At 43.3% G+C, this 17,562-nt stretch overlaps 2 protein-coding genes across 3 annotated transcripts in view; one reads left to right on the top strand and one right to left on the bottom strand.

Moving 5' to 3' along the window:
• Nucleotides 1-17,562, top strand: part of LOC117962033 (pyruvate carboxylase, mitochondrial-like) — a 252,631-nt gene that overhangs the window by 151,961 nt on the left and 83,108 nt on the right. The window lies entirely within an intron of this gene.
• The window catches only part of LOC117962034 (leucine-rich repeat and fibronectin type-III domain-containing protein 4), a 36,955-nt gene that overhangs the window by 6,089 nt on the left and 13,304 nt on the right, over nt 1-17,562 (bottom strand). The window contains exons 3-7 of the mRNA XM_034901076.1: nt 11,591-12,202; nt 11,281-11,443; nt 9,300-9,470; nt 6,906-7,067; nt 5,545-6,276 (exon numbers count right to left, since the gene is read on the bottom strand). Coding sequence (XP_034756967.1) covers nt 5,545-6,276; nt 6,906-7,067; nt 9,300-9,470; nt 11,281-11,443; nt 11,591-12,176 — 1,814 coding nt within the window. The 5' untranslated portion in view covers nt 12,177-12,202. The remainder of the gene's footprint in view (nt 1-5,544; nt 6,277-6,905; nt 7,068-9,299; nt 9,471-11,280; nt 11,444-11,590; nt 12,203-17,562) is intronic.

Genomic DNA, 17,562 nt, shown 5'->3' with positions numbered 1-17,562 from the left:
CCCTCGTCCACCCACATACCCACCCTTTGAATTTAGTATTATCCCTCCGTCTGTCTTTCTGCTTTCCTTTGTCTATCCCTCTCACTCTGCTCTCCCTCATTTGGCCTTATTTACCTTCCCTTCCCTTATTCCCGCTTCTTTTTTTAATGACCTCATTGTTCTCCACAACCTGCCATTATTTGTCTTTCTCAATCCTTTATCCCTCGTTTCCCTCTTGTGATTTTAGCCACATAATCAAAGGACGTATGAATCTGACTGGCCCTCCCTCCTCCTTCCTCTGACCCTACAGTATAATATAAGTTGACATATGTATTGAGTGCTGGCCCTTTCTCTTTCCTGGCCTCCCGCTGCCTCTGATGCCAGTTGACATATGTATTGACACAGTAGTTTGACACTTAATTACATCTTCCCCTGGGGTACTACTTTTAACCCCATTTCGTCCATCCCTTATCCCCCCTCCATCCTTATTCCTGTCTTAGCCCTTGTTTCTCCATCTTCTGTCGTTACCTATCTCCTTACATCCTTATCTATCCCTGCCTCAGCAGATGCACTCATATTGTTTCTTGTATGATTTATTGTATTGGCTACCAGGTGCATACAGGACGGAAATAGGATGCCTATTATTAGTTTCTTCAGCAATATCAACATGACAGACATTCAAAGCATCTCTGCATGTTAGATTTTTCCAGTGGAGGAAACTAGTTGATTTGCCATATAGTCTGGTGCAGCAAGCAAATATCCTTTTTAAATATATCAACCAGCTCTGTTCTCTGTTTGAAATATTAGTCAAATATGCTATATAATTAGCAGCAGCAAATGAGTGGGATTGTCATACACCTAATTTCCAGGATGTATTTCTTTAATCATTTGATTTCTCATTAACAATGCTCTTATCTGTCTATGTCTCAACATGCTCCTCTCCTATGCTTGTCAAACTGTGCGTCACTTTTGAGACTTTTTCTTTCATGATTCTCATTATTTCTTTAACTCTGCATGATTTCCCCCTCAAACCCTCCTCTCTCCTTCCCTGTGATCATTACTGTTCTCATTAAATTGTGTGTGAAACTTGGCACTTTGAGTACCCACGCAGCAGGAAGGTTGGTCCTGCGGTGACTGAGAGGAAATTTAGAAGATTGTCAAAGCCCTTCAATCCAGCCTACAGACTCAGAAGACCTCTGAATGTAATAGGAAACGTTTGGCTCTGACATGTACAAAAGTATAAATACCCCCACTGATGTACCTAATCCCTACCCAAGACATCCACAAGTTATTGAAGACTTCTATTCCAACAGATTGCCAATGTTAAAAAAAAAGATCAGTGGCTCAAGAGATAGCAACAAAGACATTGAAAAATGTATGTACATATTGTATACATACAGAGGATGGACCAAATGGCACATTTACTTTGCATTATAACACAGTTCCTATAAATCCTCGAACTCAATATATTGATGTGAAGCTTTGGGTGGTATTACCTATGAATATCTATCTATCTATCTTTATCTCACCGCCGTACAGAGGTCCTGACAGCTCGTTTCAAGGCTCCGTTTCTGAATACGAGCAGTGTCAATTCCTCTGTGGATTAAGCGTTTTCAGACTTTTACAATATTTATATAGCACGTCAACATGCTTTAGAATAAAAAAACATGGAATCTCACTCACCCCATGGGTGTTCTCTGGTGGTTTACAACTGAATTCTGCTCAGCTCACCCATGCACACATGGCCAAGTAAAGGACACATTGTTGCGCAAACCTAGAAATCTTGCTCTAAAGAAACTAAATTTACTAACAGATGGTTTTAGAGGTCGCTTCCAAATGCTGCCTCATTAACATGATGGGACATTCTTCAGGTAGGTTAGATCCATGCATGGGCAAAAAAATGCATGCAAGTTTGGTAATTGCTTGCATTCAACCAGCAACGTCCGTCAATCCTTTGTTGTTGTATTGCCAGGCTTTTCAGAGTATCTGAATCAGATGTTGCATTAGAGGATCAAGGGCATTTTCTTGCGATCACATCAAAGTATTGCACTCTAACGCCGTGGCAAAGCTCCAAGAAAGGAGGCTCAGTTGACAGTGTCAGGGGAGCTGAGGGTGACAGGGACAGCGGTGCCCAGCCGATGCCACATGGACGGCATCCCACCTGGCACTGTCACGGTCACGGATGACATCAGAATTAGACAAGCCATGCTAAAATGGAGTCTGGTGTTGTCTAGCATGCCACTGACCTTTTTAAAGATGATTAGATCTGGCAGCCACACAATGGGCTCTACTAATCTGTGATCTATACATACAGCATACTATATATATCTAACTGTTTAGCTCACTTTTTGTTTTCTATAGGTCATTCTTGTATTCTCTCTGTTTTCCTCTTTTTCTGGCTATCTCCTTTCCCTTTCCTCAGTTCAAATCAGCTGGGCTTGTGTATTTCTTCCACCTGCCAAAGCGCATACAGCAGCAGCAGCAACAACAACAACAACAAAATATGAACACAAATCTCTACGATAGCGCGAAATCTCACTCATCCATTCTCAGTCCGCCAGACTCCCTTTGGCGAACTCTTTTCTCAGTCTCACTGGCTGGTGTGATATTGCGGTTAGCTCGGCGACATTGATAGCATGATAGCATCTATAGAAGATATCACTGGCTGCATTGTGGTGCGCTTCACTTCAAATCCGGCCCCCCTAGTTCCATTTCCCCTGGATCCGTCCTCTGTGAATGAATTCCTCCGAATTCTCGTGTGCTCTTTCAACCCTGTTCTTCTTGTTATATATTCAGTTCAGAGTTTATATCTCAATTCCACCATTAAGATGCCATGACTTGTCTGTGCCTCCGTTGAGACTCGTATCCCTCCCCTCTGTTTTGTTTGTTCAGTCTAACTCCAGCTCCCTTTCTCCCTGCTTGCTGAATGTCAGCATCTCTCCTGTGACGCTGGTTGCCTTGGCTCAGGCTTTCACACTTATCTCTCCTCTGTTTTGCTTCTGTGTGATACTCTTTGTCTCACATTTTCTTGTCTCATGTGGCTGCCGAGCCCTCACCTCTACTGACCATTCTTATTTTAAAGTTTTTCCTTTTTGTTTGCGAGAGCTAACTTCAGCCTGAGCTACTGGGGTTTAAAGTAGTATCATACAGCTGTACAATGGAATGCAATCCGGTACTACATCAATAGTAATACTTAATCAAACTCATTGTTCCGTTTTTATTGCACATTTGTCAAAGGCCTTTCAACTCTTGGGACGCTGTAGCTGAGGCAACCCCTGTTTGTCTCTATGTATTTATAGATGCATGGTATGCCAGATGCATTGGTTTGAGACACCTTTCCTCCATGGTAAGTAGCAAGAGAGCTCTCCTAATAGAGTATTTTCCGTAGAGGAGTTAATGCAGCTGATCAGCGAGGGAGTTAAGATCTCATTCCGTTCGTTCAATTCAATCATGTAATTAGTTCTCCGTTTGTAATTGGCACAAATGTGTCATGGGACCGCACAGAATCTGCACTTGTCTGTTTTGATATGGCGTTTCAGTTTGACACCTCTTCCCCTCTTTTCTACATTGTTTTCACCACACCGCCTCATTTAGTTTTTCTTTTATCCCAAATTTCTGTGCTTCTTTCTCTACAATGATCCTCCCAACTACCACTCTTCCCTTCTGTCTGCACTCTTTCTTCTCTTTTCCATCCCCAGGTGTATTTCAGTTGTGTACACACTTTTCTCTCCGTTCCAGTGATGGATTTGAATACCTTCCCTCCCTCGCCCTAGCCTTGCTTCATTGCTCTCTCCTCAAGGACCATTTGGCCCCGCCCCTTTCTCTTTTTCCCCTTACTGTCTGTCATACTCTCTCCTTTTGCCCATCCTTCTTTCATCTCAATCTCTCCCAAGGTGATTTGGGTAGAGCCCATCTCCTATCTTTGCCTTCTCACTCAATCCCTTTTCTCCCCCTCCTCTTCCTAAAAATCTCTGAGGCCTCATTCCCATATTAAAATTCACCCGTTCTTCCATTCTGACTCTTTTTCCATCCATCATTCAAACTATTAGTTCCTCCTCCACATCTGTCATTTTTCCATTCACCCTTGGCAGCCATCTTCCTTACTTTGCTTCAATCCTTGTCATTATACCTGCACACAGTTTTTCATATTTCCTATCATCTTTCATCTGTCCATCTTCCCTGTCCTCTTCCTGTCATACGGGTAGCTTCCCTCACCCCTAATTGACACCACTTACAGCTTAATACCAGCTTATCTGAGGGGAACCACATTTGGACGCTACCATGCTGCTTAGTACAAACCAACAAATCATAATGCCTTGATGGCAGTCCCTCTCCAACCTTTGTTCCCCTTCTCTTATTCCATCTTTTACGGTAGCAACAAGCCCATCACATAAATGTTTCATCGGTCTATGCTTGTAAACACAGAGGCAGTCAACTTTGACTTAATTCCCACATAATTCATGTGCTTTGCATTAGTAATGTACATGTAAGTACACCAAGGGGCTAAAACCAAAGCCACACTGTTACATTTTGAAAGCCAGGACTTTAGGAATCCATCCATCTCGGGCTTGCTTGGCTTAAACCTGTTCTTCCTTCTTCTATTTGGCTGTACGTGTCTACAGTAACACTCCTTGTCTTTTTGCTTGACCCTCAGCTCCTGTATACAGTTTGGGACCCAGCCACTGGCAAAGATTGGCAGCTTTGAAAATTCGCTTTTACCTCATTTTGTTTTTTTTGTTCTAAAATGGAACCTGAAAGTATAAAGCAGGGTGTGACAGTCTCCTAAATAATTTCTGATAACAAGAACGACATCGCAGCCCTTAACCTAAAATCTGGTCTTCATAAATGCTTGATTGTTATTCCTCCTGAGAGCATGTTGGGTAAACACGAACGGTGAAGTGTGAAGGGATCTCATTTTAAATTCAAAATGACATGCTTACTGAAGGTAAAACTGTTGCTTCTAATTGAAAATGACATCATGCCCATCAAGATCCTGTGTTATGTTACCAGACATGTCCATTAGTACTGGCACGGTCTACTTTTTCTCACTAAATGTTGCCGTAGACATACCTTGCATTCAGAGTCAGGCACTATTTACTTGCCTCTAGATGTTGTCATGTTCTAGGGCACACTGTCACAAATTTTAGAAAGCTACCCGCCCTCAAAATCACCTTTATTCCCCAATGTTCATGCACTTGTCCTCCTATGTGCACTGACTGACTATCCACCTGTTGGGTATTAGTGTCATACAGTGAGGGAGATAAATTATTAACTTCCTTCACTCCTCTATCCCTTCATCTGTCTCCCCACTCATCCTTCCCTTGAGCTATCCACCTGTCCATGTACAAGGTGAACAGTTGCAGTACTGAAGTGTCCCGCTGTAATGGATAAATATTTAAGGAGTTTTACATGAAAATAGGAATGCCACCTTTTTTGAGGCAGGAAATACAATACCTGTGTTTTCATATAAAGGAGAAGATAAAAGAAACCTATTGGCGAGGCTCTAAGCCACTGGAACTGTTGCATAGTGAGTAATGTGTATTACATAGCTAAAGTTGAACTTACCTGTAGATGAGGGTCTCGTCGGCGGTGCAGTTGTACTGTATCTGATACATCCAGACTACGTAAGCAGCAGACAAACGCCCCATATCCCATCGGACCTGAGCTGAGGTTGAAGTGACCCCTTGTACTCCAACCATCCTTTCTTCGTCCTCGTCGTCCACGTCGTCCTCCATGCTCCCGCCGTCGGCCCTTTCCCCTTCTGAGGCCCTGCTGCTGTCGCCCTCCTCTTCCTCACCACCTCTCCTTCCATCCTCCACCTCCCCTCCACGTCCTGCGCCGTTGTTAATCCCTCCGTTTTTCCCTGTGCTGATATCCGAGGAGCCCGGATCCGTCCGTAAAATCCCACTGGTCACGTTCCTGTTGTTTTTGGTGTTCACGTTGTTATTCCCTGTGTTTCCTCCTGCTCCGCCCCGGTGAGGCAGGGGGATTATTTTCAGGTCCACGGTGGCAGTTGCTTCGCCCGCTGCGTTTATTGCGATACATGTATATTCCCCGTCATCCCGGACAACTGTTACCAACATATCCAAAGTCCCATTACTGAAGGAGCTGGTCCGGGAGGAATTTGCAATGATGCGGTCGTCTGGTGAAACCCAGTGGACTACTGGCTCTGGATCGCCGATGGAACGGCATTTTAGCGTGGCTCGCTGCCCCTCCAGCACCCACAGCTTGTGAGTGTGACGCGTGATGAGAGGTGGTTCACATGTGAACTCCTCCTCAGGAATCGACCAGAAATATCTGAGAGGGACGAGGCCAGAAAGAGAGAGGATAGCAGCATTACATTTTTGGTACAGGAATATGTCTTCTTTCATTCCTCAGAGGAGGGTTTGGCAGATTAATGTAGAACATTAACCTAAAGATCTATCTGCAGAAAACTAGAGTAAGCAAAGCGTAGTCAATGGTGACAGCGATGACAGATGACAACAACAGATGTTTTCACTCCATACTGTTGACTACAGGGTTAGACTGGAAGATTGTAGCAGAGAGACGCAGGGAGGAGAACGCGCATGAGGTAACAGAATAATGACTTGAAGCAAGAACACATCATTGTGTAGTAAGGCCTACCTGTCCTGTGAGTTATTGCTCCAGTTCTATTCTCGCACACATGACAACCCAATTAAGATATCATTAAATGTGAGGCCTTTAATAAGATGAGGGCTAAAACAGGACCAAGGCAAGGCTTGTAGGACAGATTGGCCTTGAGACCAGGCTGGGAAACACTGATGTAAGATGTTCACTTAGGCTCCACACACATCTGTAGCTATTATTGTGCTTCCCCTGACATTTAGGAATGCTTCAGTGAGTAAAAGGATTCAGGTAAACAGTTGGGAAGGTTAAAATGATCCATGGCTGATGATGATCTTTACCTTCCAGCCAGGTGTGGAGGTGTGGCACATGTCTCCATGTCGTCCCCACGGATAAGCCGACGTAACCAAAGCAGTTCACAGTTGCAGTGCAGAGGATTCCCACCGAAATTTAAGCTTATAACAGCATTGTAGGGGGTGGGACTTATTGCACCTGTCTGGGACCTGAAAATGAGAGAGGAAGGGGACATCACTTTACAAAGTCAATGTTGGACTAACTATAAGATTGTCGTACCTCATGCTTTCCAAATGTTAACGTAAGAATGTTAATGAGTGAGCGTGAGCAGGTGTTTAGTAGGGATCGTTGTCCCCTCGCTTCGTAAAGTAGCAGCACGGTCCTTCCTTGTGTCACTCCAGTTTGGTTTTTATTGCTGTGAAATTGTTGAGCATTTAAAGGATGACGTTAAGGAACCAAACTCATTTTGCCACAAAGTGGGGTCTTGGCATCGGCAGGTTAACACCTGCTGCTCAAAATAAGAAAAAGAAGTCATTTTCAAAATGGTCCACAGCAGGTGATCCAAACCTACCCAGCAGCAAAACATCCGAGTAGTGCAGTTATAAGCTTCTTGCATCTGGCCTGTGCAACTTAAAATTAGAATAAATTGCAAATAACAAGGATGAAAACAGCACTCTGTTTAGCTTACTTCCTAAGCACGTTTCTGGAGGGTAGTAATACACTACCACCGCAATAGTTTAATAGCTAATAGCTATAATGTCTGTAGTATTTTCTTAGCGATGTAACCATGTTGGTGAATGGCTTGTCTGGTTGGAGCAGTGGGACAGAAACGAATGCGTATATACTCTAGGTGTTTAGATATTTAAAGTACATGGAGAAAAAAAGGAACTAGAACGAGTGGCAGTGGAAGTGTATATTCAGAGATTAAAGCGCTGGTGGGTACATTTAAATGACAGTGTCTCTGTCTCTGGACTCTCCAGAGAACCATCGGCGTGGACTGGAAGTAAGATGAGGAAGTGATCTGAACTCAGGACTAAGAAGTAGGAAGCTGCTGTCAGGAGCACTCGGCTTCACTTTTAAATGCATAACACTGTGTGCAGTAACGCTGATAGAAGTATAACTGAAACAAGCTGATTACAGCTCTGGCTAACACTTTATAATAACATCATTAAATGGTAAATGGAAAATTGATAATTACTTAAACTGAGTTATATTACTTTTATCAAATGATGAAATGATAATTGATGTTTACTTATTAGTCACACTACAATTTGTTTTATCAAACTTTAGATATTAAGTATTTGTTAATGATTACCAAATGATTTGTAAACATTTAAGGAAGTGTTTGGGAACCGTTAAACATGATTTGGATGCGATGATAAATTTGAAAGTGATGACTATAATACTAATAATACTGTTAATAGTAATAAATACTTTACCGCAAAGCAGCTACAAACATATGAACATAAAAATAGCTTTAATCAGTGTTCAGATAATGATCTCTTTTATAGCTTGGGCCAAATTAATTCAGGTTACTTGATGCTTTATAAACCCCTTATTAATCATAAACTAATTATTATAAGCATTAGTTGCTTATATTAACTTCATAATAGCATCTAAATAGTGTTTGCCAATTGTTAAATAAACTTTTAAAAAAAACTAATGAATTCATATTACACTGAACTAATGACAAAATAACATACATTATAACATTACTAATAATTAGGTTCGTATAATTAAATGGTTCCGTTGTTTCACAGTAGAAAAACCTTTTATATTTACCATTTATTAATGATTAAACGTGCTCCCCACCTCTGAGTTGGGTTTTTCACACAGCGCTGGGCTTGGCTTTGAACATTCAACACATCCACTTGACAATTAGTAACTAAGTGCGCACAACCCGCGAGCAGTTTACTTTAAATCTCATCTGTGCTGAGCCACGTTGCCCGAGGTGGTGTCACAGCTGGATCTGGTTATTTCTGAGTTAGCCTGAGCTTATTTGCCACCTCTACAATGAGTGTGATTTTCTCTTCTTTACCTCGGTCATTACTTTCCATGAATCCATTTCCAAAGTTGAAAGTGTATGACTTGCCGGTAAGTGGGCACTAGAGACCTTTAGGGCCTCGTTTATTCACCTTGCAGCAATGTGCCCCTGTGGCTTTCTTTGACACACACTGCGAGGAACAAGCCACTGGCTTATTTTTATATAACGAAACACAAAAGAGTGGATTTATATGGATGATTAGATGGCAAAATATATAGTGAAGGGAAATTTGACAGAATGGCTCTACACCACAATTGTCACCCTGTGTTATTAGCACTCCTGTGCCAAAGCACTTCTGTTATAAACCCCTGGTGGCTCTGAAGTGTCGTGTGCCACCAAATATTTCCACTAAACCACATCTTAGAGAAACATAGAAGAAGCTTAAGAGCTACAGTACCTTGCAAACAGGGCATCAGGAGGGAGGGTCCGGAGCCTGTTGGACGTCATATCCAGCCTTGCAAGCTTGTAAAGCTCTCCAAAGACACCTTCGGCTATGTGGTCTATCAGGTTATGATCCAGGTTGAGTGTGTGCAGACTGGCCATGTTCTGAATGGACTCCCATGGCACCCTGTAGCAACAACATAAAGACATATTTAGAGTAATAATGTGAGCATCTTTAAATTAATAGACTTTGTTCCATGATTGGCAATTTATTCTTGTTTAAGAGTGGATCAATTAGCAAATATTTCTTCAAAGTATTGGTAGCTGTGAAGACAGGTCTGCCGCTGATGGTTAGGGTCCCTTGAGGGTCACATTTACTCTATTAAATATCAACCTGATTTAAAAAAAAAAAAGTGCTGCTACTTGATCAGTCAAAGTTCACTCTTTGCATTCCGAGCACATTTCGAAGTTACTCTGCGGAAAATGGGAAGAAGCAAAGACTGATTACTGGTGACATCAGTGACAGACTTCAACAACAGATGCTTATTTTCCTTCTCAATCCTTCTCTTTTCTGGGTTTCAGCAGTCCCATCTGTGACCCATCGCTGTAGTCATTTAGCATTCCGTTTACTTAGGAATGTGTTGGTCAAATTAGAGAGTCAAAACGGAGGCCTGAGAACCAGCAAAATAGATTTATGTTTTAATTCCAGGTCATACACTGTTGATTTCATCTTGAGTCCTGTCTTTGTTGACTTCAGTGCAGTGTGTATCTCTGTCTTAGAGTACACTGTAGCATTCTCAGTGCTGAGCACATAGAGAACCTGCTCCCTCTCAATATCCCACATTATTAAGTTGATTTCAAAGATAATTTGAGGAGAATATACTGCGTAGTGCAATTTAAGTTAAATCACTTCAAGAGGAGATGGAAAGTTGCTAAATGATTGTAGGCTACAACAAAGCACCTTGTAACATTATGGAAAGTGCTATCAAATGTAAGTTCATTAGTTTATTATAAAATCAGATGGTCACTGTCTTTGTCTATAAAGTACAATGTGTCTGGACAATAGGCATGTGAGGAGAAAGACGTATTAGACTTAATGATTTATTAAATCATGTTTTTGGGGTAAACTACAGAGAGAAAGATAGACAAATGAAGCATCAGTGTCTGCTAACTCCGCTAAAAGCGGTATCAACAAATCTGAGCTGTAGGAGACACCAAGCGCTCAGACGTTTCCTTCACAATTAAATCAGATCATGTTTCCAGTTTTGAGCATTTTTAACAAATCAGTGATTTCAGTCTGTGCTGACCCCTCCCAGTAAGCCGCATCAAAAAGCTATCCGCAGTTGCTAATGTATGTGTCATCAAAACTCTTTAAACTTTTAGATTGGCTTGGAGAGAGGCCAGAGAGCTCCTGTCGAGGAGACAAATGAAACATCTTAATCAGAACTGACGGCCAAAAGCTGCTGAATTCATCACCGCTGTGGGACGCTATGAAGAGCAGAATAGGCAGTTGATGGAGAATGAGAGTTATTATTTCGTCCTGAGGGATACATAGTGATGCTGTCCCCATTGTCCTGGATAGACACGAGTGGAATACTACAACGTGCGCTGAAGGAAAAACCGGATACAATAGATATAGCAATACACACTCCCACTGAGTGAAGTGGGCTCAGGCGTGTCCTCATCACATCTTAAACAAAGTCGAAGTCAAAGAAAATTGGGACCTCATCAAAATTGATTCACTTTGAATTTCCTGAGCTTTTAGTCCTCAGCAGTTTGAGTTGGTTCCCCTTCAGTGTGTTTGCTGACTCTTGCGTGATCGCACGAGGCATTTCCACTGGGGCTTGAGATTTTGGGAGCTGAGCTGTGCGTCGGCAAGCATGCGCCTGAGACCTCGGCCTGAGCTGAGTTTTACAGTTTCCACTTAACAAAGCAGAACAGTACATTCTCTTTCGGCACGACGCATTTGGGTGATTACAACAGAAGCAAAAGCTTACCTCCTGAGGTTGTTGTAGGACATGTCGAGGTCTTCCAGTGTGAGCAAGAAGTCGTCAAAGGCCTGGACAGAGACTTTGATCAGCTGGTTGTTGTTGACGATCAGGTGTTGCAGATTGACCAAACCTGCGAGGTCTCTGGGTCCAAGTGTTGTCAAGCGATTGCCTACACACACAAACAGCAACAATACCACTTAGAGGTTGTTTTTTTTTTGTGTTTCTGTGAGCTTGAGTCATCTGACTATTTTACCAAATGGTTGTATCCAAGTGGTTTTAAATCAGCAGGATTGTAGTTATCTCAGAATTGGCTTACCATCCAGATGCAGCGAGCGCAAACTCTCCAGGTCACCAAATGTCATTGGTCGGATCAGGTGGATGGTATTCCTCGACAGAGTCAAATCAACCAATCCGGTCATGTTGACAAAGTCAATCCCGCCCACTTCCGTGATGAAGTTGTCAGCCAGGCGCAGCTCCACGGTGCGGCGGTCAACGTGCGGGGGGACAAACAGGAGGCCCTTGTCGGCGCAGAGCGTGCTGAGCGACTCGGAAAGGTTTCGACACACGCAGTGGAAGGGACAGGCCGAGACCACGCCCCACGTCTCCCCTGCTCCAATCAGAGAAGGCAGCAGGCAGCATGTGACCAGAGTCAGCCAGTGAAACGCCTGGAAAGGGGCCAAGTCGGGACGAGTTCTCTTGGTGGCCCTCGGGCATGCGCAGTGGACGAGATGAGATGAGGAGGGCAAAGACGAGACGAAGAGAGGGGGGAGAAGAGAAAGAGAGAGGATGGATGGAGGGAAGAGGGAGGGGAAGGTGGTACCTTCTGCCCTTTGTTGGAGGTGGAGGTGGGCGTCGGGCAGGTGCTTTGGTCTGCGGGGATTGAAGGGTGGGGGGACAGGCATGGTAGAATGCCTGGCGATCCACAGACCTGGAGGGAGAATGGGGATGAACAAAAAAGAAATGGGTTTTAGGTTTGTTTCCTTTTCAGAGATTATTTTAAAAGAGATGTCTGTAGTGTGTCTTTGTGTCTGATTTCCTGTCTTCCACCTACTCTGACTAGACAGAGCTTGAACGAGAGCCTGTTCTACACACACCATAGGTGTGTGGGTTAAGGCCTCCTCTTAAATGAGTACCACTCTGCACTAAAGCCCACTTGGTGCTTTATAGCATAAAAACCCATACTGAAAGAATGAGACAGCCCTGCAACAAACACTGTCTTGCTGTACCTCTTACATAAACACTTGCCAGTACACACCACCCAGTGGACCTCTTCACCACTACAGCTTATTGCCTAGCAACAACATCCCAAAAGACTGAACACAGCCAGTCCCCATAGTAACAAGTTACCTAAAAACCTTTAAGAGCGGATTAAACGAGTGTTATATCATCGGACCCTATACTTAAGACTGTGGGTCAGAGAATCAAATTGGATTCCCAGGCTAGGAGGAACCACCAATCCCAATGTAGGTCTCATACATGGGTCCCATCGTATCCCATCTTAGACATGCAGCAAATCTCCCATTAAGCATACGCTTTGTGCACAGGAACCCCTAAATGCACCTATGCAATGGTAAGGTATAGAGATGAGTCACTGCCGCTGATTGGCATGCATAATTGTAGTCATAGCAACTGTAACCTAGATACAGAGAGAGGGACAGGGAGTGTCCATAACAGTCAGCCACGGTAACTTGGGAGAGGAGAATGAGACGGTTTGTCAGAGACAGACAGACTAGCATCGTTGTAGAGACACAGGTTCTTATGTGGAGATAATCTGGAAACCTGTGCAGTGGAGTAGAGCCTTGGGCCTGGTGATTATGTAGTGATATGGAATGTATGCAACCTAATACTTTGAGTAACAGTAAGACATAACCGTATATCACGCTGACCTTACAGTTTGACTTATATTGCTGGCCCAATATTTTCCATTAGGTGCTAGCTTTGCTCTGTCTGCGTGAAACTAGAAGAGGTTAACCATTTAGCTCAGATACTGAAGCAGCACTCCTCCCTACTACATGGTTTACTTTGGTCTCCTTCCAAAATGTGAGTCAGACTACAGCCTCAGTCGAGATTAAGAAACCTATTGGTTGAAATGATACATTTTTACCTGATCCTCCTAAATGTTTTTCCTTTCAAAGCGAACGAGAAGGAAGGAAATAAGCTGTATCTGTCTCAGATGATGGGAATACCTTGCTCATGGATTACTTTAGGCTCCAGTGAATGGTAACATCACTTCCTGCATGCATTTCCTTTTGGAGCAGGATCTTTGGGCAGAACATTAATCTGATGGGCTGTTGCAGTTTGATTTGATATAAAAGGCAGAAGAACAAGTCTCTGCCCAGTCATACTGGAGGACCTTTAATAGGCTAAAATGACGGGAGGATTTGAAAAAACTGCTTTTGTTGTTGATTTTTGTTACTTAACTCCTAATTCTTGGGTGGCACTTGGTCACTCTAGGGAGCTGTAATGACTAACTAGGAACTTGGTAACCTTTTTAAACCAAACTTAAAAATACAACTCTAACACACACTGGCAATTCGAAATAGTACAACAGATAGTTGTTTCCTATGTCTGGTGTCATCTGTTTCAAAAATGGCTCGCAGCCAGAGAGAGTAGGGGGGTGCAGGCAGGGAGGGGACAACGTCACCATTGCCTGCAGTGACAGCCAGTCCCCGGGGCAGGCATCGTTGGAAGTCAACTGCTCCTGAACTCCTGTGAAGGCACGCATACTAAAATCCCCAAACGCCCTGAAGAAGTGAAATGGGGCTCTGCAGCAGTCCTATAAAACCCTTACGTCAGGGGCTGGAGGAGCGGGGCGCTTCAGTCCAGGCTCGACCAGCTTACCCACGCGCTTCGCTAATGCTCGCTCCTCAGACAGCTTACATTACACCGCAGCTCGCTGAATGTCAATACTCTCACGCACTCTCCTGTTGCACACTCCTTTATTTGACCTTTATCTTTCATTCGGCCTCCATTTCTTATCTTTTCCCCTCCTTTACTCTGTCTCTGCCCTGCTTTCACTCACATAATAACTTCCTCTCAGCCTCTGTCTCATTTTCCTTTGCTCTCTCGTTAACTTTCACCTCTTCTCCTTGTGAAAGGCTTCCCATCCTTTTCCTTTGTGTCATGTGCACACCTTAGCCCTCCCCCCTACCTCTCCTCTTCTTCCTCTATTACTTGAGCTTGTTCTTTTTTTCTTTTACCATCCATCCCCTACCATTTGTCTCTCACTGCAGTGCTCTTCCTTGTGTTTTCTGTCTCTTTCTGTCCTGGCTCTCCATCCTAGCTCACCTTCCATCTTAGAACCCTTTCTGCCTCTGGCTGCTCTGTTAATTTGCCCATTTTCTTTTGGTCTTATTCCCTCTCTTTCTCTCTTTCTGTCTTGTCTGCCCTTGAGGCAACCCGAGCCCGACAATGTTATCAGTCACCACTCTACCCCACCACCTTCTCTCCTCTTTTACCCCCTTCTCCACCTCCTCCGCCTGTCTTTTTGTCTTTTTGTCTCTCTATTGCTTGCTTACTCTGCTGCCCTCTATGTCTCCTTGCCTCTTCTGCTTTTACTCTCAGTCACAAACTATGCACGTACGCACACATGCGAACCCCCCCCGATCCTGCGTGCCACTTATTATTTTGTCCTACCCTCTGCTTTGCCTGTCTCGGAGACATGCTCCCTACTTGCTCTTCTTTTCCACTTCTCCCCCTCCTCTTCGTCTTTTCCTCTATTGGAGAGCAGATCTCATTTGCAACTAGAGCAGTGCCGTACCGTACTGGAGCTTTCTCACACACACACACACACACACACACACACACACACACACACACAGGTCAGGTGTAACGGATCTGTCTGCCTAGGGATCGATCTGACCCAGAGAGATGGATAGCACCCTGTCCCATTCATTTACACTCCTCCTCTTGCTCTTTCTTTCTCTTCTAACCGCATCATCCGAGGCTACAGCTTTCCGCTCCTAATCATACGTGTAATTGATCTGTACAGGTATAAAGACTATTTGTTGGGGGGGTCACTTTGTATACTGAGGCTTGGTCTCTTTACCTTCACGCGTTTGGACACAGTGTGTGCTTGCTCAGCTATTGCAGTGGTTTCTAATAAAATATAGTGGAAATATTAAGCAAATGTTTGGAAATGTGGATACATAAAATGTGAATCAGCTTATTTTATGCACATATATTCAAAAGAATTCCACACCACTATCTAAAGCAGTATGTACCATCAAAGATAGGTTTTCCGATATAACAGCATTTCTAGCTCAGGCCAGTCAAAGCTTCTTGCAATATTTGTCTTTAATTTGAATTTTTGTCATCTTCACTCATTAGGTGAATGTTTGTAAAATCTTAAAAATGCATGTTTTTATAATATAGAAAGGGCCGGTGTCTTCAGATTCCTTTTTTTTTCAATATTCAGTTTGCTATCATATGAAACAGAATACGTTTGCAAAAACTTTAGTCAGTTATTCAATTATCTGGTTTTATACTAGATAATGGATATTTCATATCAGATTACCCATCACCTGACACATTGCAGCTTTCACTTTTCTCAGACATTAAGGGAACTGCACTAGTAGTCAAAAACAGTCTTTGCACATAGGATGTATCTCTACTGGTGTAGAGTATGGTAAATAGCCTTTTAATTCAGATTACATCTTGCAAACGTTTTTCTCTCCCTTATCTTTCCCTGCCTCTTTGGTCCGTTTCCTGTGCTGCTGCAACACTTGAATGGCCCCTCTGGGGATCAATAAAGTCCCATCTCACACACTGTACTGATTCAGCATACAGGTGCAGTACAGTAGCTGGGAGTTGACCATCAGTTAGTATCAACACCTAATGTGTACGGCTTGCACTACCATGCCTGGCGTGCGTGCGTGCGTGCGTGCGTGCGTGCGTGCGTGCGTGCGTGCGTGCGTGCGTGTGTGTGTGTGTGTGTTAATGTTACATTTTCCTGCACTTAGGAATCATTAAGTTATCTCGGCCTTAAGAGTTTGCTGCTGAATTTGCAATAAGTATAGCAATAAGACCATAAATCCTTTCACTTTTTGAAAAGAAAAATATAAAGAGATTCAGCCAATGAAGATAGATGATAGAGATACAACACACAGATGAGGAGAGAACACAAAGCCGATTTGAAAAGATATCAGACAAAGAGCAGAGGAAACGTGCACATGTTGTTTTGTCCATAAAAGTCCATGTGGATTGGGCTAGGTATACGTGTTTGCTTCTAGGCATGTGTACTGTACAAGTGTCCACATCCACGTAGTTTTTTTTCTTTTGTTTTTTCTTTTGCTTCCTCTATTTTGAGAAACCTATGCTACAGTGCCTTGTGTGAACCCTCAACCCTCGAGAGAGCAAGAAAACAGGCGGGTGGAGAGCCCAGAAAGGCTGCATGAAGTGAGAGAGAACATGAGCTAAAAGTGTCTGTGGAAGGAACCAGTCAGTGTGTAGCCCCCCTGTGTTGGAGCAAGACTCAACCTAAGCTCACTTCCAAAACTTTCTGTTCAAACACCCACCACAGCCCCAGGAGCATGCTTCTTTTCATGAACCAAACCCACCTAAATAGGACACTGCTAAAAAAGCTTATACATCTCTATAAACAGGGTTTTTCGGTGAACTGAACACAAACCCACGCAATTAAGAGAAGCTTCAGGCCAGACTTAAAAGCTCTAATGTGTCTGTTTGGAAGTGTCTTTATTATTTCCACAAGGAAGACCTATTGCACTTAAAGGCTTATTTCCTTTTTTAGTCTCAGTCTTTAATTCTCTATGGACTACTATAAATGCGAAGGCCGTAAATGCCAACCAGAACTGAAGTCTCTTTAAAATAAAAGGACTGTAGTCTCTTCACAGCAGGGCTCCCAATATAAAACAGGTCTTCTGAAATACTCCACTCAACTGATTCCTTCAAAACCTCTGTGTTGTTATTTAGAGAAAAAGAGTGTGTGTGGGTCTCTCTCGCTGGTAAATGCCATTAGCCTGTAATGACTTATGGAATGTTGCAGTGTTTATGAACATGGGGATTTGTATTAGCTCTTATCACAAGCGCAGTAATCCACAGATCTGATTGGGGGTGCAAAAGGTGCATCACTTTGGTCAAAATCACCACAGCATCATGGGAAGGGGTTAATGTTGGACTAGTCGATATCCACAACGTTCCACTTGTGGGATTTCTCCGTTGCCCTACTGTGTCTCTGTGTTGGCTTTCTACCCTCTGGTGGATTTCTGAGGACCATGGTTACCTGGTCCTCAGATCTCTGCAGGGTAAATCCAGACAGCTAGCTAGACT

Source organism: Etheostoma cragini, chromosome 19 (genome assembly GCF_013103735.1).
Source record: "Etheostoma cragini isolate CJK2018 chromosome 19, CSU_Ecrag_1.0, whole genome shotgun sequence".
NCBI classification, from domain to species: Eukaryota; Metazoa; Chordata; class Actinopteri; order Perciformes; family Percidae; genus Etheostoma; species Etheostoma cragini.
This window is presented reverse-complemented; position numbering and strand designations above follow the sequence as displayed.